The following is a 22,849-nucleotide window of genomic DNA, read 5'->3' as shown; positions in this document are numbered from 1 at the left end:
GTGAGAATACAGCTCCCACTATCCTGGCCTCTGAACTGCTTTATTGCTCCTTGGAAATAAAAGCAATGCCGTGGGGGATGCACAGAGATGTTCTGGTTCTTCTGTTCACTGCCACTCTAGTTAAATGCGGAAGCAAAGAATTACAACAACAATATTATACTACATTTTAAAATTACAGAATAATAAATTTAAATGAAATTACAATGCCACTACCTTCAAAAATATTTTCTTAAATGTTCCAAGGAAAGATAAGCACCTATATTGTACTCAGCCTCTTTCTCGGAGACAAATTCATCTCCTATCTAAGTGGCACAGGAACGAGTCCTACCTGTCAGATGGTCTATAGATAATTTAGAAGTATGTTGCCATCTGCTGGAGAAAGTAAATCTTTTAATAAATCAACTGATAAAAGTGAAAAAGCGGGCAAGGTTTAAGGCACTCAAAGCCCTTTCTCTAAACCTGAAACAGAAACAGCAAGCTTCAGACTAAGGATAGGTTGGGAGACAATGCTCTGAGCTGAATTTAATTATGTCGATCAATTAGACACTTTACGGAAAAAGAGGAGTTAACACTTAACTAGAAGGGGTGAGGGAATTAGCAAGAGGAAGGCGGTAAGGTTCATATCCCCCATGTAAAAAAGGGAAAGGCAGGCAGTTAACACCAAATGGTGAGGGGCTGGGTTGAAGAAGGATGGCTACAAAACAATAAACTGCTGTAAGACCACTGTCTCTGCCAAGTTACCAGTTCCAGTTCTCAAGTTTATCATTTATAGACCTTCCGTGAGGTTCAGAACTGAGGGATTAGCCACAGGGTGCTGGTGATGGCAAAAAGGTTTTCTCACTGTAAAAGCATGTTTCTGTCCTTTCTCTTTGGTGCTTGTATGCTCATTCTAGGACTGACAGGTTACGCCCGTAGAGTTTCCATGAGGGCACTTGGTGTGCTTACTGAAGGGCAGCATGCTCTGGAGCGCACGTGTAGCATCAACAGTCCTTGGTAGTTCACTTGTGAGGAAACTTCTTAAGGTGTCAGACGAGCTGCAGTAAGCAGGTCTGTGATTGCTGCTCTGGCATAATATGGCTCCACCCAGCATTTGCTGGTCTGCAGGAAGTCTGCTTCTGACAATGAGCTTGGAGAGCTTGGGAGGTTGGTTAACGGTTAGGAGGTGGGCTCTGGCAAACTCAATTGATCTCTTCCAGTGTAAATTATAATTGTTGTATGGCTTCCCATGTAGGTTCCAGTTCAGGTTCTCATGGGTAACTGTGATACCCATGGGTACACAGCCACGGCGCTTTCTTTTACTGTAGTAAATTTGTACATAGAATTCAAGTGGTCACTCAAAGACACTGTCTGTGTCACTGGGGAAGTGTCACTCTTGGGAGAAAGTCTCTTGATTGGGTGGGGGACACAGGTATCTGCAGCAGTCTCAGGGGTGTCTGAGAGCCTGCCTGTATATTACATCTTTGTTGGTATCTTATGGAGGTTGTTGGGTTTGGGGACATACACCTATTTGCCTATGGCTTTTATGAATGCAGTGTATTTTTTATGTTGATCACAGTGAAGGAATATTCTATATACAGTGAGGTGGAGTGACGATCAGTACCACGACTGTAGTGGAAATCTGTGAGGAAGTCCAGGGTTTAATTCAAATTATAATCATGTCACTAGGTTATCTCAGGGGCAGTTCAAGTCATTTAAATCTGAGCTGCCTTTGTTCTGCCCTTACCTCTTCCCACAGCCACGTCTTCCTGCCCTCTCTTCTGCACCCGCACTCGTGTTTAGATTGCAGATCACACAGTCGTCTGCTGTGGGGCAATGAACTGGCTCACTCTGCAATCATACATGCGCTAATACTGGCACAAAGGGTGGGCTGGACAGGGCAGCCAGGAATGACGGAGGCAGTGTTGTGGGAGCCCAGATTTAGAGAGGCTTAATCTGCTGGGAATACAGACCTTGGATATAGTATATGTTTGCCAATGCCATTATCTGTTCCTCAAGGCAGCTGAAGAGATTAGCATGTCATACAGCATCTAGATGTTGATAGCTGTGTCCATAGCTTGGAGAAAATGTTAACTGTTTAAGCCAAAATTACTACAAGTGTGACCACAGCCATACAAGAACAAGACCAAAATTTAGGTTTCCAATCCAAACGTAACACCAAAATCGCTCACTTAGTTCTCTCTCACAAGTCTCTTTTACAGACTTACACCAGTACTACACACGAAATGTCATCATCTGATTCTCCATGCATTCCTGGTGAATCAAAGAGAAGAGCTGATAAATCTTTTGCCTGCAACTCTTGCTCTCCCCTTCTTTTCAGAATACCAAATCTGTGAATGCAGCACTGGGATATAATTATTGCACATGTTTGTAAATTAAATAATCACAGCAGATGACGGTGCAGATGGACGGAGCAGGCTTGTGGGCCTGCATTAGCTTTAGGCTGATGTTTCATTTCCAAATAAGGTGAGAATCTGGCTTCCAACTTAACCGCACTAAAACCAGACGCAGGTTTCTCATGAGTATCAGCCCTAACTGGCAATAATATCTGCCAGAATGAGAAAGAAAATCTCTTTGATTTGATTGCTATGATTGGTGATGATTTTTGCAAAGGAAATTAACGCACTAAAATGTCCTGTACACTAAAGGACAGTGTTTGAAAAAGAACAAAAGGATTTGGACTAGCCACAGCTTATGTTAGACTGGAAATCGGAGCTTGAAATCATGAGAGTAATCAGCATTTGGAACAGGTATGAGCCAGAGCAGTCAGGGGAAAAAATACCCACGCTTTCAGACAGAGCTTGATAGGAATAGAGAAAGGACTATATGATGTGGTATCTACAAGAGTGGGAGAATGGATCTGATAGTCCAAGAAGTCCCTTCCTTCCTCATTACCCTAAACCTAATGTAATTTGTGTGTACCTTTTGAGCTGAAAGAGAACAGTTGCTGTTTACGATGATCAGGACGATTGGAGAGCAAAGGAATGTGGTTTTGTTGTTTTGGCTCAGAGCTGCCACATGAAGAGGGTAAACAGCAGAGGCTGGGGCTGGGTCTCAGCTCCTGCCAGCGCTTGCAGGCAGGTTGAGTCAGGAAGAGCCATCTTATGTTTTTAGCAAAGCAGGCAGAGGTGACCCGCAGAGGCGTGCCATAGGAGCCTCCAGGAACCCAGCTAGCGTGGGACCTGCATGTCTGGCTCAGTGCTGGTGAGAGGCCCTGAGGCTGAGTGATGCAGACCAGAGCCCTAATTTATGGGGGTGAGGTGTCCAGTAAAAGGGCAGAGAAAAAGGACATGTAACTTTGTTTGTGCAAGGCCAACCACACGCCGCTGCTACTGGTGGTGCCTCACTGCCACCTGAGGTGCAAGCTAAGTTTGGGAAGACCTCCTCTATCTTGTAATGGATCCCTCTGTGTTGCAAACTGTCCTGTACCCTGTGGGACAATATTTCTCTGCTCCTTTCAGAAAGTGTTGTGAAGATATAACATACAGTGTACGTATAGTGTAGTATATACCACATACCTGTACATCTGTATACATTTTATCTATGATGAAACCCAAAAGCGTTGTATAAGAGATTAGTCTTTTTGTTAATGCCGTTGTTTTAAGTTCTGCTAGTTTAAGCTAGTGGGTAGATTGTTGGCGTATCAGAACAAAAGAAAACCCCAGGTTTTAAGTACTATTTAGTGATACAGAAGCTGGGTCCAACACACGTCGTCCAGAAAGCTGGGATAAACCTGCAGAGCTGATCTAGCACAATTCAAGGACAGCCTTATGCTGGATCCCCATATGCTGTGCCACAACCATTATTTTAGCCATAAAGCCAAGATTTCACCACTCAGTGCTACAGAAGAGTCACAGCACAGCAGTTTTACAGGAGCATTTACGAACAGCCAATTCCTGGTTGCCATCATTAAAACCACTAGAAAATACTGTGTTTGCAGCACCACACAACTCAGTGGCCCCGGTAAAGCACACTGATGCGCTCATAAGGTGATTTATCATGCCCATGGCTGCACAGCACAGGATGGCAGTGAGGAGAAGCCGCGGGCACCACACGGATGCACAGGGCCTGTAAGCCTTGCTGTGTCTGCACGCACCCCAGGACCTGGAAGCAAGGACATAGGCCGATTCTGAAGACTAATCTTCAGAGTATTATTAGGGACATGAAGGTCCGGGCTGCGACTACAGGCATAACTAAGAGCCGCGCAGCCGAGAGCAGCCGCCCTCCCGCCGCCATTTTGAGAGGGGACAACCCCTTCCCTCACGGAGCCTCCCGCCCCGCGCGCCGGGGGAGAGGGGCGGGGCCCAGGCGCAGGCGCCGTGCGGCCACGTGACGCGGGTCAGCTGAGCGTTGGCGGAAGTGGCCGGCGGGGGCCTGGGGTGCCGGTGACCGTGGGCGGCCATGGCCTCCATTCTGGACGAGTACGAAGATTCCCTGTACCGCTCCGCCTCCGTGCAGCAGAGCCGCGCCAGCGTGGGCATCCCGCACTCCGGTAGGTGCGCGGCGGCGCCCACGCACCCCTCTGCCCGGGCCGGCCCCCGGGGGCAGCGCGGCGCTGTGGTTACAGCCAGGCCCTGAGCGTGGCGTGGCGTGGCGTGGCGTGGCGTGTCCGTCCCTCCCAGCCCCGTGTCCGCCCGGCTGGAGGCCTGCTCCCACCGTTAGCCCCTCGGCGGGGCCTCCCGCTGCGGGTTTTCCTGCTGAGAGGGGTAGGCGAGGTGTCAGCTCCTTAGCTGGGGGCGGGGTGGGGAGCAGGGCATGTCAGGCTGTGGAGAATGCTTCCACGAAAAAGTGTAGCGCTGTGTTCGTGGCATAACATTCAGCTGCGCTTTGGTTTTCTATTATTTGCTGTGTGAAATGTTTTGGCACGGGGGGATGCTTGGTTCGTGGTGAAGCTCAAGGGTGATGCAGGTCATCGTAGGAAAAGTGAGGTGCAGGTTGTCTGTGGGAGGGCTTCATAAGGCCATAGCCCCTGTGCTGTGAAGCAGTGTGTGGTGGAAACACGTGTGCATGAAGGGGCATGCCTTCGTAGTCACAAATTATAACTACACCTCGGCACCATTCAGTTCAGAGCTGTGGTAGTTGTCTGAGATCATCTCACCAGCTTGCTTCCTTGTCGTTTTTTTGTTTCCTCCTCTCTGAGGAACCCAGCTGTTACAGTATTCTGGCTGTGTGCTCAGCTGTACCTGCATGGGGTAGTTGCCTAACCCAGGGGCAGTTTACCAAAGACTTCATTTTTTAGAGTGGTTCCCTTAGGCTGACTACATGATGGCAAGGTTACTGCTGAAGAAGATTACCAAGAAAGCAATCTGTATCACAGTTAAACTTTTCTGTCAAGGTCTGTGACGCTTTGGTATACTGTACTCTTCAGGGAGGTGTACAATCAATGCAAAGTAATGGTGTGATGACCAGTCAGTTGTTTCTTTCATTTGAAAGAAAGCAAACAAATGGCAGATACATTCCATGATAAATGCAAGGTTTATTAGGTTCAATAACTGTTCCCTATTAGATGCCACTTCACAACATTGTATTGAGTGTGGCAGGGAAATGTAGGTTCTGAGAGGATCCTGTTCTTCCAAGTATTGTCAGGGTAATACCAGCTGCTATGCAGAGCTGGCATTTTTGAGTTGCAAGTTTGGAAATGCATGGACACATTCTTTCAAGTTTTTTCCTCAGATAGTGTTGCCCACCATTAACCTTTGGGGAAACCAGGTTCCGTGGTTTATATATGTGGTAAGAATTGATGAATTCTGTCATACTATGTTTATTATTGAGTATAAATACACAGACAGTGTGTATATACAGCCAGTATAAATACAGACAGAATTACTCTGAGTCTAGGTACTGAAGTAGGTATGTTCCCTGTGTTTGTTTTAACATGCACAGTTATTTTGTTGTGTAATGTTAGATAAAGAAGAAGTGTCCTGAATAGGTGTTGTGCAAAACAGTGTTGGGACAAGCTGTGTTACTGAAAATAAATTTTCAAGGACTCAGCTTTTCTTCTTGACTGCTGCAACACTGTCTCCAGTCATGGCTGTCTTACAGTTGAGAACTCTGTTTGCTGACAATTGATGTTGGCAAAAGAAGTTTGGGAAACTGCTTAATTGCAAAGGCACAGCCTAATCAGGATTTTAATTATTCTTATATCAGACCACACTGGTAATTTTGAACAAAACTTGGGCTGGTAGTTGTGGGAAATCTGAAGTTTAAGCAAATTGATTTTGGAAAAAAGATGCAAGTAAATAGTTAACTTCCTGAAAACAGTCCTTAAGGTTAGGTTGGAAATTTTGGAAGATATTAAAACTTAGTCCTCTGTTTCAGTTAGTTGTTCCCTATGCTTGTTAAACTGCAGGTACGGTTTCTCAAAGTTGTAGATAACCAAGCAGTGACTCTGTTGCCAACCTAAAGTACTGCTGCATTGTAAACTTCAAGTACTGCAGTTCCAGCGTGAAAAGACCTACTTTGACCCACTAGACTTGACTGATGTTGGTGAGCTTAGATCTTTGAACAGATTAAAAGCTCTAAGGAAAAATGCAGATTTGTCCAGAAATCTGGGTGGGAAATGCTGCAGTAGAATCTCGCCTGAAGGGAAGACAGACTTTGAGGTCACGTAGAAGATGGGACTGTTTGAAAGGAATGCTTGTTATAAAATAGACATCTCCTTTGTATAGAGAACTGTAAGTTAAAGACTTCATCCTTCTGTTAAGGACACTAGTTAAAATCCTCATGTTAGTGATGATGATCCTACAGTTGTTATAATTGTAATGGATACAGTCCTACAGAGTCTAGAATGCTGGAAGCCTGTCCAGTGGCTTGAACTATGACTGAATTAAAAAAAAACAAAACAAAAAAAACCCAACACAACCCCCCCTACCCCTGCATATAGTTGTGCTAGTTGTTCCCTCTCCTTACTGTGTTTGGGTTTCCTTGCTGTCTCAGCCAGCCTTGTTTTGCCTGGTGGCAATCTGAAAAAAATTCAAGATTGCCTGAATGAATGTAACTTGGTGGTCCATTGAATGTATGTGGGTTTTTCCCATCAGAGTTATCCTTCCTTTTAATATATATAAAAAAAATATGTATTTATATTTATTGGTTAGCTGTGATATCACATGAATCTGCAGCTTGGGAGCTTTGTCTGCATGTTTTGAACCACAGTTCATAACAGCAAATTTAAACTGTGGCATTGCAGCTCCCTAATCTGAAATGTAGAACATCTGTTTTGCTTAACTGAAAATAAAGGAATGTGCATTTGCATAAATGGGTAATGTTTAAGATGTGGATCAATGTGTAAGAAAAAAACATAATGTGCTGAGCAAAAGGCTGCCTACTCAGATTGTGGTTGCTTTGTCTATTCCTGCCTGTGCATCTTTCCTCTAAAACAAGAATCCTTTAAAGATCCTGCAGCTGGTCTAGTGGTGAGGCAGAGGCAAGGAGAAGGCATTGATGGAATAGGCAATTAAAGGATTTGTAGTGTTAGCAGGCTACTTTTCACTACTACACTGGCTTTTTCAACAGCAACAGGGCTGAAATTAGAGTTTTTCAGGATAATTGGAGGGAGGTTATAGGTATTGAGTGTGCTTCAAAGTGGTGCTGTTAGTCCCAGTCTAAAGAGCGTAGGCTTATGCTCTTTAGGATGGAAGCAGTCTGTTTCCTCTGAGATACAATCCCAGGTTTCTTTTTTCTTTAAGTTTACATTTTCCTAGTTAGCTACTTTGGCCATGAATGGCCTTAATTTGCTATAGCTCTTTGTGGTTTTAATCTTCCTGTCCAGGCTAACTGCTGCATGGATCTCCTTGTTTTAGAAATCCTTCACTCACACATGGAGCGAAGCAAATGGGTTAACCTAGCAATGTATCAATCTGTCTTGCTTTCTAGCTTGAGGTAGGGTGGTTAGACTGAGGTCCTCTGCTGTTTTATTTGTCAGAGGGTTATGCAAGGCTTTGTGCGTATGGGAAATTCAGTCACTGGGAAAATTTGTCTCATGGGATTGATATGGATCAAACTTTGTGATAAGATCTGTTTGTGGATGCACATACGTTCCAGGATTTTACTAATGAGTATCATCACTTGGTTTTGGTTTTATATGAACGCGTTCTTATTTTGAAGTTCACTGGCATATCTGAGCTCTTTTATAGTTTTTTGCTTCCTCACAGGAAGACCATAGAGTGCTGTCCTCATTTAGAAATAGAATGGCATGGTCTCTGCACGTCCAATGTTTTTGGGTGCAGAGGTCTACTCGTCTTCAGTGAAAACTAAATCTGTCATGCTGCTTCTCTGTGTTGCCATGTGGTGTTACAGGTTCACCTGTTTAAAAGTTTTAGTTTGTTGACTGCTTGCCTATGGCTGGGCTTTTGCGTTTGTCATAGTCAAAGGAATGAGTTTGAACTGCATCTTGTGCTTTGCCCATCTGCACTGGAGATCTTAAGAGGTTTTTTTAAGCAATAGATTTCTAGGTTTTATTTATTTATTAACATATTTCTCCAGAACTATGTCACTTCCCTCAGGTTAGATCTTACTTCTTCATTCTCTGCCTTTCCCACCTAGATCTCCTTTGTAAATAATCCCTCAACATGCCTTCCTATGGATGCCACGTTTCCCAAGCTGGTTGGGACTAAACCGACTAGCTGAGTACTTAATTAGTTGCATGAGCTAACTTGCTCTGGTTGTACACACTCCCCTTTTTCAGTTTATTGATTTGTCAGGTTTGCTTGGTTGGGCTTAAAATGCAACATGTGTCCCGTAAGGTGGCCTTGTCTTGTCAAACTTCAACCCTTAACTCTAACCTCAACCTAATTGGGCAGTTCTTAGAATTCAGGCAGGGTTTTTGAAAGGATCTGAGGATTAGGTTTCCGTCTTGGGATTTGCCATGAAGCAGTAAACCAGTCTGAAGGAGTTTTTGCTCAGGAGGCAATTTATGCCAAGTTTGGAGCATTGATGCAGCAATCACCAGGTCTTTGTTACTGTTTTGACTCTAGTAAGTAGTTCGCGTGCCTTCCAGCAACAACTGGAAAGTTGCAATTAGGATAGTGTTCTGGTTGGTAAAACAGGGTTATGGTAAAAGCATCATTGTGACGTCCAGCTGTGTTCCCTGCAGCAAATAATTCAACAGACATCTCTCGATGATGAAGTCTGCTGCGTGGATACAAAAAAGCCCAACATGACTTTAAAAATAGCTTTAGCTTGTGAATGATGGGTGTCAAGTGTGGTAGCTCATTCAACTCCAACATGGAATAAGAGAGAAATATATTTCAGTTAATGCCACAGTGGTCTCTTGGGTAGCTTGTATGGGAGCGTCAAACCAGAGCCCTCTTTGTGTCTTATGTAATACCAGCCATTCTTTCCTGCCTTGAAGAAATAAACTGTCAGACAAGGAAAACAAATTACTTTGTGATTCTACTCTCATTTTCAGCTTTTTATGGAGTTTATGTGACAGTTTTGTGGCTTCCCCTAGAATTCTACGTGCTCTCAAATTAATGCTTGTGACAAGTTTGCAGTTCTGTGACAAGACAGTAAAGCGTATTACTACTTTTCTTTCCTGTTATATATACAACCACTTGAGTGCTGCTTTCAGTGTTCATGCTCCATGGAGCACACTCCCTTTTCAGTAAAACTCAGAGCAGGCAATGATCCTTCTAGTCTTTTAGGTTAGATTTTGATATACTGTGGGGCTGTTGTGGGTGTTTGTCTTGTTTTGTTTTTAAGTGTTCATGTTCTTTCTCCAGGATATGTGAATGCACGACTGGAGAAGGAAACACCAATATTTAACAAGCAAAGGATTGATTTTGCTCCTCCAGAGAAAATTAACAGCTTAGTGGTCTCCTCTAACCAGCTCTGTATGAGCCTTGGCAAAGACACCCTTCTCAGGTAATGCTGCCAGAGACCTGAAGTTATTGCTTGTTTTCCCCGCCTTTTTTTTTTTTTTTTTTTCCTTAAGTTGTGAGAGAACTTACAATTACAAACTGGATAAGAAGCCATGAACCCAATATGGAAAACAGTAGGCAATTATGCCTGCGTGAACTTTTGTTGGAAGCGTGCTTTCTTGGTTTCTCTTTGCAGGATTGATCTTGGGAAGCCAGATGAACCTAATCAGGTAGAGCTGGGACGCAAAGATGAAGCCAAAGTCTACAAGATGTTTTTGGACCACACAGGTGAGGTGATGGGCTATGTATATTTACAGACAGTGGTTGGCAGCAGATGCAATTGCATGTGCATAACAAGCACTGGTGAAGGAGTTCTCTTTCTGTTCTGTAAATAAGGAGAACAGGTGGTTCTTCTGTGGGCAGGACTCCATTGCCCAGGGGCCCTGCCTACTGATTTGCCCCTGTGCTATTAGAAAAACACTGATTTGTTGTGTGTATATTGTTGCTTTTGAACTCTTTGAAATGAACGCATGCAATTAGGCTGTTCTGAGCAAGGCTGCTAAAACCAATAAAAGGAGATCTTTGCTGTCATGCTGTGCTGTATGTGTGTGTATAAGAATTTTTAAAAAGGACTGTAAAACATATGCAGCTCACTGTAGCCTTGACTGATTTTAACAAACAAAACAAAAATTTGGAAAGAGGTGCTCCTCTTTGTCACCAGCTGCCAGGGATAGGAGAGAACTTTGGGAACTGTTTATCCTTAGAACACTTACTGAAACAGAAGAATACCTTCTCGCTGAAGCATCTGGGACTAGTAATTTAAGTTTGCAACATAAGGACTGGCATTCTGATCCAGCATGGAAATCCCCCACGTTCCTATGAATGCCTGGGAAAGTCTTGGATTAAGTATGTTGATATTGGAGCTTATCAAATATGAGGATTAGAAGCCTCAGGAATTTGGCTTGCTTAGGCATGGTCTTAATTTGTTTTCTTCTTCCCATACCCCTCTCCTGTTGGCAGGCTCTCATCTCCTGATTGCTCTGAACACCGGTGAATGCCTTTACCTGAACAGAAGTGTTCAGAAAGTGCGAGCACTCTCCCGCTGGAAAGGCCACTTGATTGAAAGCGTGGGCTGGAACAAATTTCTTGGTTCAGAGACCAACACTGGGCCTATCTTGGTGGGGACAGCCCAGGGGCAGATCTATGAGGCTGAAATCTCTGTCAGCGAGGGAAGCCTTTTCAGCACTAACCCTGACCAGTACTTCCGACAGGTCTACACTCTGGAGGAGGAATCGGGACCTGCCCCGGTCTGCTGCTTGGAGATTGAACGTGGAATAGAAGGGAAATTTTTTATTATAGCCACTACTCGGAAGAGACTCTTCCAGTTTGTTGGTAAAGTGCCTGAAGGGACAGAGCAGCAAGGCTTCAGCTCCATATTTGCTATGCATGCTGACCATTTGCCCAGCTTCCGGGAGTTTCCAGCCAACTTTGGTTTCAGTGAGATAGCTTTTTACACCCCAAAACTGCGCTCCAACCCACGCTCCTTTGCCTGGATGATGGGAAATGGTGTTTTATATGGTACGTTGGATTATAGCCGTCCTGATTCAATTTTGAGTGATGAACGGGTCTGGGTTTATCCTTCTGATATTGACATAACTGTGAACAAGCCAATATCCATTGTACTTACCCAGTTCCACTTCTTGTTGCTGCTGCCTGATCGGGTGAAGGCTGTATGCACTCTGAATGGGCAGGTTGTTTTTCAAGATCTGTTCCTGGAGAAGTTTGGCTTACTGACACGCATGATCAAAGATCCCACAGTCCAGCAGATATGGATCCACACTGAGAAAGTAGTGTTCCGCTACCATGTCCAGCGAGAATCTAGAGATGTGTGGAAGATGTATATGAATATGAACAAATTTGATTTAGCCAAAGAGTATTGTAAAGACCGTCCAGAGTGCCTGGATATTGTGCTGGCAAAAGAGGCAGAGCACTGCTTCCAAAACAAGAGGTATCTAGACAGTGCCAAATGTTATGCGCTGACCCAGAACTACTTTGAGGAAATTGCCCTTAAGTTCATTGAAGCCAAGCAAGAAGAGGCCCTGATGGAGTTTCTGATTAAGAAGCTAAGTAACCTAAAGCCTTCTGAGAAGACACAGACCACTCTGCTGACCACATGGTTAACGGAGCTGTACCTGAACTGGCTAGGTATATTGGAAGGAGATCCCTCACAGCGAAATCTCTATTTGGATATCCGCGAGAAGTTTCGCACTTTCCTGAGCAGTCCTAAAAACAAAGACTGTCTATTTAATAACCGGGCATCTATTTATGAGCTGTTGGCCAGCCATGGGGACACAGAGCACATGGTCTACTTTGCAGTTATCATGCAGGACTACGAGCGTGTAGTAGCTCACCACTGCCAGCATGATGAGTATGATGAAGCTCTAAATGTGCTGTCCAGGCACAGAGATGAGAAGCTGTTCTACAAGTTCTCTCCAGTCCTCATCCAGCATATTCCCAAGAAGGTAGTTGATGCTTGGATTTCTATGGGTTCTAGACTGGATGCTAGGAACCTCATTCCAGCCCTTGTTAACTATAGCCAGAGTGCCAGCACCCAGCAGATCAATGAAGCCATTAGATATATGGAGTTCTGTGTCTATCAGTTGGAGGAAACCCAGCAAGCCATTCACAACTACCTGTTGTCTCTTTATGCTTTGTGTCGGCCCGACTCATTGCTATCATACCTGGAGCAAGCAGGAACCAACCCAAACAGGATCCACTATGACCTGAAGTATGCATTGCGCCTGTGTGCAGAGCATGGGCACCACCATGCATGTGTCCATATTTACAAAGTGATGGAATTATATGAGGAGGCTGTGGATCTTGCCTTACAGGTATGTGTGTGTCTGTGCATGCATGCTGTGATATATAGAAATGTAGCTTGTTCAGGTTATCTTGAACAACCGAGCATTGAGAGGAACTGGATAGACTCATCAGTATAGGAGTTGTGCAGCTAAGTCTAAGAAGAAAAACCTGTCTCTGTTAACATACTTCTGTGCTTTCACAATCATTCTAAGTAGACAGCTGTCTGTGACAAGCCATAACTGAGGGTAGGTGCATGGAAAGTACAAGGGGAAGTACTGTCTGTCTTAAGCTCAGTCTCTAACATAAAATACCTTTAACATATCTACATTTATGCAAGACTTGTATAGCTATAGTTCAGGATTCTAATTACTTCCTATTCCTAGCTGTGATAATTATCACAGAAGAATGCCTTTGTCAGCTTAGTCTGACCTTCAGGGAGATGTTGGATTTTTTTCTGTTGGCATTGCTGTGTCTTTGCTGAAATATGTGGCTAGCAGAGATAGTGTAACATGGATTTGCCCTTATTGTAGTGCTGGGCTTTGTTGTTCTCTGCTGAGTAGCAAGCAAATCTTCAGGGAGGAATACTGGTGGAGAGGAGAGATGTTTGACGTGTAAACAGGGAGCAGGCCAGTAGTGCAGCCCTAGGTAATGATAGCAATAGAAGTTTTCTATTAATGTAATGGACAGCAGGCTTTGAAGTTGAATGGTGGATAAACAGAGTGAGAAGCTTAACTCGGTTTCCTTGTCTGTCCAACTTCTAGGTGGATGTTGATCTTGCCAAGTCCTGTGCAGATCTCCCTGAAGATGATGAGGAACTCCGGAAGAAGCTCTGGTTGAAGATTGCTCGCCATGTTGTTCAGGAAGAGAAGGATGTCAAGAAAGCAATGGCCTGCCTCTCCAGCTGTGCCCTACTGAAGATTGAAGATGTCCTGCCATTCTTTCCAGACTTTGTCACTATTGACCATTTCAAGGAGGCAATCTGTAACTCCCTGGAGGACTACAACAAGCACATTGAGGAGCTGAAAAGGGAGATGGAGGAAGCCACACAGAGTGCCAAGAGAATCCGAGAGGACATTCAGGAAATGAGAAATAAGTATGGCTCTGTGGAGCCTCAGGAAAAATGTGCTGCTTGTGACTTTCCACTTCTAAACCGCCCTTTTTACCTTTTCCTGTGTGGTCACATGTTTCATTATGACTGTCTCCTCCAAGCTGTTTTCCCAAACCTTCCTGCCTATAAGCAGGCAAAACTCGAAGATCTTCAGAAGAAGCTGGCAGCTACCAGTCAGCCTTCCAAGAGCCACCATCGTCCCAAAGACGCAGATACCATTAGCTTGGGGAAAGGGCAGCAGAGCCGGGAACAGATCAAAGCTGACATTGATGATATTGTGGCAGCCGAATGTGTGTACTGTGGTGAGCTGATGATCCGGTCTATTGACAAGCCTTTTATTGATCCCCAAAAGTATGAAGAGGAGATGCAAAGCTGGCTGTAGTTTTCCAAATCTGTAACTGTCAATGCACCAAGGTGGTTTTGTTCACAACTTGTGAAGCTTCTGTGGTGGGAATATAACCTCCAGAAGCAGGAACACAGTGGCTTCTGTGGAACTCTAAGGAAAGAGTAGTGGGGTCTTGTTATCAGGATTACAGTGAACTAGTCTTGAAAAATGGGGAGATACAGCTATGGCTGTCTAAGAACTTGAACAATAGTTAGAGCTAACTTACTGGAATATATTTAGCAGATGTTTGCTGCTTGCAGTTCTTCTGAGGTTCTCAGTGTGAAGCTAATGGAGTGCCTTGTTATCCAGAAGGAATTGGGAACAGCCTATGATTTGTCTTCCCTGTTGTGTGGTATTTGTTTTGGTAAAGACAAGCTTAAAGGGAAAAATAGTGAAGAACACTAAGCAGTGTAGTCTTCATTCATCACTTTCAAAGCTAGAATTGCCTTCTGTTTCCTTTTTGCTGAGAGTCTATAACCACATTGATGAAAAGAACATGAAAGGACAAATGCTCTTGCATATATATTTTGTAAACATCACGCTACACAAATACATGTTTCTATACAATGTAATATAAGAATGTGTATAATTCTCAAGCAGGAGTGTCTCATAATACACTTAAGTCATTTGCCTGCAATTCAAGGTGTATAATTCTCTTTCCCACAAGCTTTATGGACAAGCCCATACATCTGAATTTTCTGTAGGTGCTGTTTTTGGCAATACTTCCCAGGCTGTTCGCCCCTTCCTCCCTCTCCCCATCCTATTTCTACTATGACTGTCTTTGCATAGTGGGTCTTGGTTTTGTCTTCACCCGAGACCAAAACTGATATATGCAGTAGTAAGGTTTCAACTGATACTCTGCAAGCAGGAATGCAGCCTGTTTGTATTGTCCTGCCGTGGTCCTCTTCAGGCTGCACTTGAGCACTAGACTAGAGATCTAGTCATAGGTTCCCTCAAGGGTAGACTACAGAAAGGTTCTGTTGGTGTGAAATTTGCTTTGCCATTTGAAGCCGGTACCTTGTGACCAGGTAGTCTTTTGCCTTCCTGACTGTATTTGATACTCACTGGAGGTGGCCGCAGGTCGATGCTCCCGTCTATTGCTCTGACTTGGAAAATTCTTCCCAGAAGGTGGCGATCACTGCACTGTGGGTGAGGGAACAAAAAGTGTTCTTTAGTGATTTAGCAAGGGTTCTGTGTTCTATTTTTGAAGAAACTAAAATTTTTATGAAGTTCTGCTGTTTGGGTCTGAATCACAAAGATAGTAATTGGCAGAAGAATGGAATGATCTAAATGAAAAATGGTGATTCTTGTAATTAAACAACAGAAAATACTGTCTTCTGAAAAACCTCTTCAGTTCTTCCACATGAATGTATGAGCTTGTCTTGAGTACCTCTCTCAGTCTGCTAGTCACTTACCCTCTTTGTAACATTGTAGAAATGGGTCTTCACATCACTGAAAGGGAATATAAATTGGTTTCCTCAAGGAGCTGACCTAAGAATTTTGATAACCATTCAGAGCTCCAGAAGAACATCCATGCTTTTGTTGGGACCTTCAGCCTGGAATGAATAAATTTTATCTGTGTAAAATGACACGAGTAATAAAAAACAGAGCTGACAGCAGGAAGACCTGAGGTTTTGAAATCCTCTTTTCATTGTTGGAGCTGTGGGATAGGCAGTCTTATTACCACCTGGTAGTGTTTGTTGCTGGCTTATCAGAAACCACTGTTTCAGTGGTTCCATTAAGTAGTGGTTCCGAAACCCCACATGCTGTAGTTTTCTTTGGCTCCGGATAGCCTTTTGCCTTGAATAAGTCAATGGGTCTGCCAGAAGAATTTGTGATGGAAACTAAATGTGATGTCTTTTGAAGTTCAGCATTAAACCTGTTATAACTGGCCACTCCTGAATCATCATCTTTTCTTGTAAGCAGTGTGATATTTAAGGTGGTATGTGTCATTATAAAGCAACAGTAGCCCGCCACCCAAACCAGTTTCTGGTCAAAGGCAAGTGGCTGGTTTTCTGCCCTTCAGCAGAAACATGAGTAGCAGCTCATTCTCACGCAGGGAGTAATTTCAAGTTACTTATTTTCTTTGCGATGTTCTTAATACTTGTTCCATCTCTTTACTTTTGGGTTTTTACAGGATGCTTCCTGGTATATTAGAATTATTATAGTCCTCCATTCTTTTCCTATTAGTGCTACAGAAGAGTCACATCGCTAAATGTTTCTGTTGTGCTCTGAAGATTAGCAATAGTATTTGCTTATAGATCATTCCAAGGAGATCTGCTAGTCCATAATATTGGAAGAAGCTTGTGTCTCTGTGAACTGAGGCATTGCAAGTAAATAAAAAACCTCAAGTCTTTGCGCGAGATGGAGTGGTAGGGGAGGGCACCTCAAGAACCTACTGATTCCAATCTTGGGTATTAATATGTCTCAGTTAACAAAACTAGAACTAGGTGTTTTGTTTTGTTCTGTTTTTTTAATGACTAGTATGCAACATTCTCTGAGGGCTGTAGGCTTGTGCGCCAGATACATATACCACAAATCTCATGCTTCCTCACCATTGTTAACTGAAAAATCTTTTAGGTCATTTGCTGTCAAGGCTGTGGGGAGTGTAAATGCCTGCAAAGACTCCAGCAGCAATTTAAATGGCTAGTGCCAGTAGTACAGGAAGCTACATAAAGATATCTTCTGAACTTTCCCATGCTTCAAAAGTTTCAATAACCCCTCACCTGTGCTTCTTGGCAATTTTGCAGTATCACTTGGTGAAAAAGGTAAGAGGGGTTTTTGCGGGGGTGGAGGGAAGTGAACTGCTTACTGTTCTCCCATAAATCTAATCTGCAAGATCTCTTCCTCTTTGCCTTCAGAATAGCACTTTTATCTTTTCTCCTTGTAATTTCAGCAAGCTACATTTTAGAAATCATGGTGCTTTGTATGTGTTTGGGTTTTTTAGCTGTGAATGAACTATGTACCAGCTGTTACAAATGATGTGGCCTTGGGCCTTGTCCTTGTCTGTGTGAATAACCTCTACCATTTACTTTAATGCAGCTAGAGAACAGCATAACCAAAAGAGTGGGTGGGAGTCCTATCCCTATGTAACCAGAACAAATATCTGCAGCCAGATTTATGCGGAAGAAATTTAGTTGGGCAGGCAAGGCCTAAAGCAAACTTTTGCCTACCACCTCACCTCTCCTAGACTTCAAGCAAGGGATTGGGGAAATGCTGCAAGCTGGGAGAGACAACAGTGAATGTGTGTCGTGGAAGAATTTGTAGAGAATTTCGGATGCGCTTGCTGTTGGTCTACGTAGTTGGAAGCAGCTGAAATGCTGAGAGCTGTGTGTTTTGTCTCCTTTCTAAAAATAAATGACTGGGCTGGAAATTTAGGAAGGCAAATTCCTAGCAAGCCACTAGATGTCATTGCTGTCCATTTGAATAATGAGGTTTGCTGCAGAGAAGCTAAAGGTGTTCTGTAGCAGAAGAAAGAATGGTACAAAACAGTGAGGAACTGAAGCAGGTTCCCAGTGCTTTGGGGGCGGGGGAAGGTGGAGACAAACCTGTAAGGTAGTTATTGGAGGCAAAGATGCTAAAAAAATTGTCTCTAACTAAAAGGCAATTTCAGTTAACAGATGACTGTTTTTCAGGTTTGTATATCAAAAGCTGGATTTGCTCTGTTAACAAATTAGTATCAGTCCTCTTTTGTTTAACTGCATTCTAGTGTAAGCTCCTACAGACCCACCTGATTTAGTAAACTGTAGAGACATCCTCCCTGGGCTTGGAGTTGCAATATCTGGTGGCTTTGGGTCTGGCCGTTTTTGCTCGCTTCCTCTTTACCCTGTCCTGGCAGCAGAGATGGTAGAAGTGAATGTGAGCCAGCTCCTTAGCTGCCTGGGTTCACATCTACTGTGTTTTGTTGAAAGCACCAAAACCGGGTTTGTAATACGATATTGGACACAGACTTGCATAAACGGAGAAGTTAACGTGTTTGCTTTTGCCTCTGAGTTGTGGGGTCATAATCCTAATAAAGGGGTAAGTGGGAGTAGGAACATCTTGTACTCCATCAAAATTACATGTAGTAGTTTGACTCAGACTGTAGTCATGTATTAGCGTGTAGTTCTTGGAATGGGTAGTTCCCATTCACTACTGCCCTGTCAGCGTATAGACTGTTTACAAGTGCAAACAACTTCTAGTGGGAATTCATGGTAAGTCTGTTGTTCCTTGCATCACTTCATCCAACAACCCTGTACTGAGCTGTGGGAAGACAGACTGAAAACGGGCCTCCTTCTTGCAACAAGTGTGCTGAGCTGAAATCGGAGGTTTGAAATATATAAGACTTACGGAATTTTTGATTTTTAAATTATTTTTATTCAGATAGATTAAGTCTTTTTCTCCAGAATAGGTGGAGTACGATGTGATTCACTGTGGTATGTGTAGTGTTTATGAGAGAATCTTATGACGTCCTCAGAGCAGAGAGAGGCTGTCCAGGATCTCCTTTTTGTACACGGAGGAAGGGATGCCCTAGAAAGGAGAGGGAGTGGTGGTTTCTATAAAGTAATTTGGCCAAACTTTATGTATCTGACTTCAGAGAAGCTTCCCCAGTGGAAGTGTGATACTGATAGATCTGTACTTTTCACACTGAGGTGCTGAAGAAGAAAAAGCTCATTTCCTTTAGAATAGGAATTTTGGTTAAATTGAGAGCTTGCAGCTTGAAAGTGGAACATTACAGGAGTGCCTTAAATTTGCAGTGGGTTGTGTATGGGTTCAGCTCCTAAACTATCTGCTGTCTCTGATCATGCCCAGTCCAGACTTTACAGCTTATGAGCTCTCTGGGATTTGAGCTTCATGCCGCTGTGATTTTGGAGAATCGTGATACTTCCCCCTCAACTCAGTGTTTGGGTTTTTTCACTCCCACATCTCATCGAAAGGCATCAGGCTACTTACCTGGGGTATGAGCTTTAAAGCAACCTGGCCTGCAGCTGCTTTCAGGTGGAAGGAGGGGAAAAAGATTAAACAAACTTGTTAGATCTACCTGTTGAAACTGGTCGAGGTGGAGAGAAAAAGGGGCTCAGGCATTTCCTCTCTGTAATGGCCAGAGGTATTGGAGGCAGCTTGTTTAAGTAAGATGGGTTGCTTAGGAACAAGGAAGCTACAGGAGCACTCTAAGGTTACAAGTACAGCTATAACTGATCCTACAGACTCTCTGTCATTGTGGGGCAGCTCAGCAGAGGACAGTTTCCAACTTGCAGCAAGTCAGTATTGGGTTCAGGTACGGGTAGTAGAAAATTGTTGGTCTTTTGCTAGAACCATGTTAATTAGCCAAATAGCTGTTGTCCAATTTTTCTCGTAGTAGCTATAAAGATAATATGTATAGCTGATCTAAATAAAATAATATGCCACGTGTAGCTGAACCATGTGTCACCATCCTTGATAACAGGGCCATAAACTTAGATCAGCTCATGCTGTTTGAAAGAACTGAGCAGAATGTTGCTGGCTGAGGAGGAAACAGTAGAGGCTTACTCTCCGAGATGTCCCAATTCTTTGTTTAATGCTTGCCAGTGTGACACAGCATGACTGTCTCAGAGCGACATCTGCATTTGTGTTACAGTGGTACATTCTGCTGAGCAGCCTTTTTGGGAGAAAAGCACTTCCTTATGTTCTGCAGTCTGTTTCAAACACTTGCCTGCTTGCCCAGTTAATGAGATTGGAATAACTAGGACCATGTCATCTTTCTGCTGTGTTCTTCTGAAGGGTTGCTTATGGTAATCCTCAGTATGTGCTTCAAAGACTTTTGCAGTGGCAGGGTTTCCAAAGCAAAAAATATTTTAGTACAGGAAGGAACATACAAAAACCCATTCCATAATAATCCAGAGGTTTTTTTCTTTCTGTTGAAAATTCTCAGTGAGAAGGTAAGTGTAAACTGTAAAGTAACATTTTTTTTTTTCTTTTGGCTCAGACTTCTCAAGGAACATATGAAGGACAGAAATGTCCTCTTCTGTGAGCTTGAGTGGGTGCAAATCAGTTAATGTGGACTTTTCTGTTTATAAGAAGGCTGTTGATTGAGAAATGTCTTGTGATCGTTGATCTACCTAATATTTGTACACACGGCCAGTTTTAGGAGACTCAGAAGTGGAACAATGTATAGCAGTATTCAGCAGTCAGCAAGCCTAGACTCTGGCAATAGTTTCTTTGCTGGTGTAGAATCAGAGTTTGCTCCCTGAAAGCTGTTTTTCTCTGCAGCGTGGTTACAGAAGCAGTAGGGATTTTTCAGAATAATCTTGAGTGGCCCTTGTATCCTTATGGAGAGGTACCTATAAAGTGGTAAATTTGTGGAATTGAGTGATTCAGTACTGTGTTTCAGCAGCTTTGAGTTACAGCTAGTTGCTTACTTGATGCTGTGGCACCTGAGCCAAAAGTAAAGGTGTGGATTATTTGCCCACCAGGCATCTCGTCCTGCCCCTAGTTATGCTCTGAAGAAAATCAACAACTTGGGAAGTTCAGGCTGAACTTAGGTTGAAATGAGGAAGTAGGAAGAATTTCTGCACACAACATAGGTATTACTGGCAGTCCTTCAGCACATCTGCATAATGCTAGGCCAGACCAAGCTTGCTGGATGCTTTCCAAAAGTCAGCTAAAATCTGTAGGTAGGGCCTTGGGCAGAAGTTCAAAGTGCTGTCTTCTTATCCCTTTCTTCAGAAGTCAGAACACTTCTGGAGCTGACTGCCTCCTTATGAGACCTTGAATCAACAGTGATGGTGGGGCCATTTCTTTGTGATGCCTGACATGTTGTGAACCTTTTTTTATGCATTATTCTGTCGCTGGTACCAGCTCAGCAGCCACCTCTGTCTCCCACTCACTTCTTTCACCTTCTCTGCTCACTGCTGTAGCAAAGAACTTTTTGATTCTGACATCGATACTGAATATAGGAAGGGTTAATAGGGGGTGAACAGTGAAACTCCCTGCCGCTAAGCTTGAAAACTAATGAAGAAAGGAAGAGAATTATGTGGAGAGGGTAACAAGAGGCTCACTAGCTTCCACGTTTCAGAAGGATGAAACATGGGAGACGGACCGAAGCTGTGCCAGGGTAGTATGATGAATGTAGCTTGCAGTCTTTATTCCAATACAGCAGAATTAGTACAGGCTGTGAAAATAGTTGCTTCTGTCCAATCTTTCTTTCCTGAAGGGTGTACTGCTTTTCCCTGAGTCACAGGCAGAAGCATCAAGAGAAGGTTGTAAGGGAAAGGGTGTCTCAGATTTTATCATTTGCAACAGACGCAGAGGATGACCTACAAACCTCCTATATTGGTGGAACAAGGAGGAGTTAGAGTAGGACAGAGCATACTTTGGACTCAAGAGGGTTACTGATGTATAAACAGCTCTTCCAGATGCTGCTGAGTGTCATACCTGGCTTTTAGGTGCTTTTATTTCCTAAACTACCTTGTCTGTATGTTGAAATACTCAGGATCCTGAAAATGCTCTTAGATGCTTACACAACTGAGACACTACTAAGGTGTCAGCAGGACAATTGTCATGTCTTTGAACTAATGCCATCTCTCACTTGCCCAATATAGTTGTTCAGAGCTGTCTAAGCAGGGAAGCAACAGGATGGCTGTTTTAACAAAGTTTGAGATTAAAATCTAAAGAGATTGCCCACAGGAGCATGGTCATGTTGAAGAACTGAGTCTGGATTTTTTGTATTTTTTTCACTGCTTTTCCAGTGCCACAAATGACATCTGAAGAGGATTTGGCTTTTCACTGTGCCCCCTTCTTTCTAATACCATTAGTAAGTATGGGAGGCTCAAGATGGCTGGAGAAAGTATTCCTTCCATTGACAAACAGCGACCTGATCTTGCACAGAAGAGACCGAGGTCTTCCCCCTTTCCAGATGGGGATCACACAATATCCCCATTTCAAAACAAAAAACAAAACCCCCAAAAGCAGTGTGGCAAATCTCTCTCTACCACCTCTATTTCTGTTCCCTCTCTGAAAGTTTTAAGTTCTCTAATTTAGGTCACAAACTATACAGAACCCTTGTTTTTTGGTAGCAGTCCAGGTTGGTAGCCTACAAAAAGTTATTGTGTCCAGATGCCTCCTGTCTTTGGGGATGTAAATGCAACTGAACCAGCATGTTGCAGGCTGCAGCTGTTAGATGGAGATTGCAATAATGTCCCTGAAATGCTGAATTAAAAAATAAATAAATAAATAAAAAATTAAAAAAATTGTTGGATTTTAATAAATGGGGGTCTTGCTCTCTGCCCTGATGTAATCCAATACGTATCGAAGTCACCCCTTTCCTTTAATAGCAGGAAGGAAATAAGATCTGTATCTCTTGGGAACATGCTTCTAAAACCAATTTTCAGTTGCATTCCTCCGTCTCCTTTTAGTCCCTTTGAATAGTAAAGATTCACGTTCTCGCTTTTTTAGTCACAACAGCCTGGATATTAGATCACTTGAGGATGTTGTTTTTCTGTCACAGTCTCATTAACATCTTAGCTTGGGTGTTGGTGCTCCTCTCCCCTGTTCAGGTGCTTAGTAAGGATTCTTATCGCCCCAAAACAGTTACTTTGGATCCCAGCCCAGCATGCGTGGGCATTGGCAGCATTTGGATATTTATAGGGATTTCTACTTCCTTCTTTTCTTTGGGCCACTTTC

The 22,849-nt window shown here is 43.3% G+C and overlaps 1 protein-coding gene across 1 annotated transcript; it reads left to right on the top strand.

Annotated features, from left to right (window-relative positions):
• Positions 1 to 4,324: 4,324 nt before the first annotated feature.
• On the top strand, positions 4,325 to 22,455 carry VPS18 (VPS18 core subunit of CORVET and HOPS complexes). Its single transcript, XM_075030729.1, has 5 exons — positions 4,325 to 4,489; positions 9,717 to 9,858; positions 10,051 to 10,142; positions 10,875 to 12,745; positions 13,478 to 22,455. The coding sequence occupies exons 1-5, from the start codon at positions 4,399 to 4,401 to the stop codon at positions 14,204 to 14,206; spliced, it is 2,925 nt and encodes a 974-aa protein (XP_074886830.1). The 5' UTR covers positions 4,325 to 4,398; the 3' UTR covers positions 14,207 to 22,455.
• Positions 22,456 to 22,849: the final 394 nt, after the last annotated feature.

This window comes from Buteo buteo, chromosome 6 (genome assembly GCF_964188355.1).
Source record: "Buteo buteo chromosome 6, bButBut1.hap1.1, whole genome shotgun sequence".
In the NCBI taxonomy this organism is placed as follows: Eukaryota; Metazoa; Chordata; class Aves; order Accipitriformes; family Accipitridae; genus Buteo; species Buteo buteo.
The sequence above is the reverse complement of the archived record's forward strand: the minus strand, read 5'-3'. Positions and strand labels throughout refer to the sequence as shown.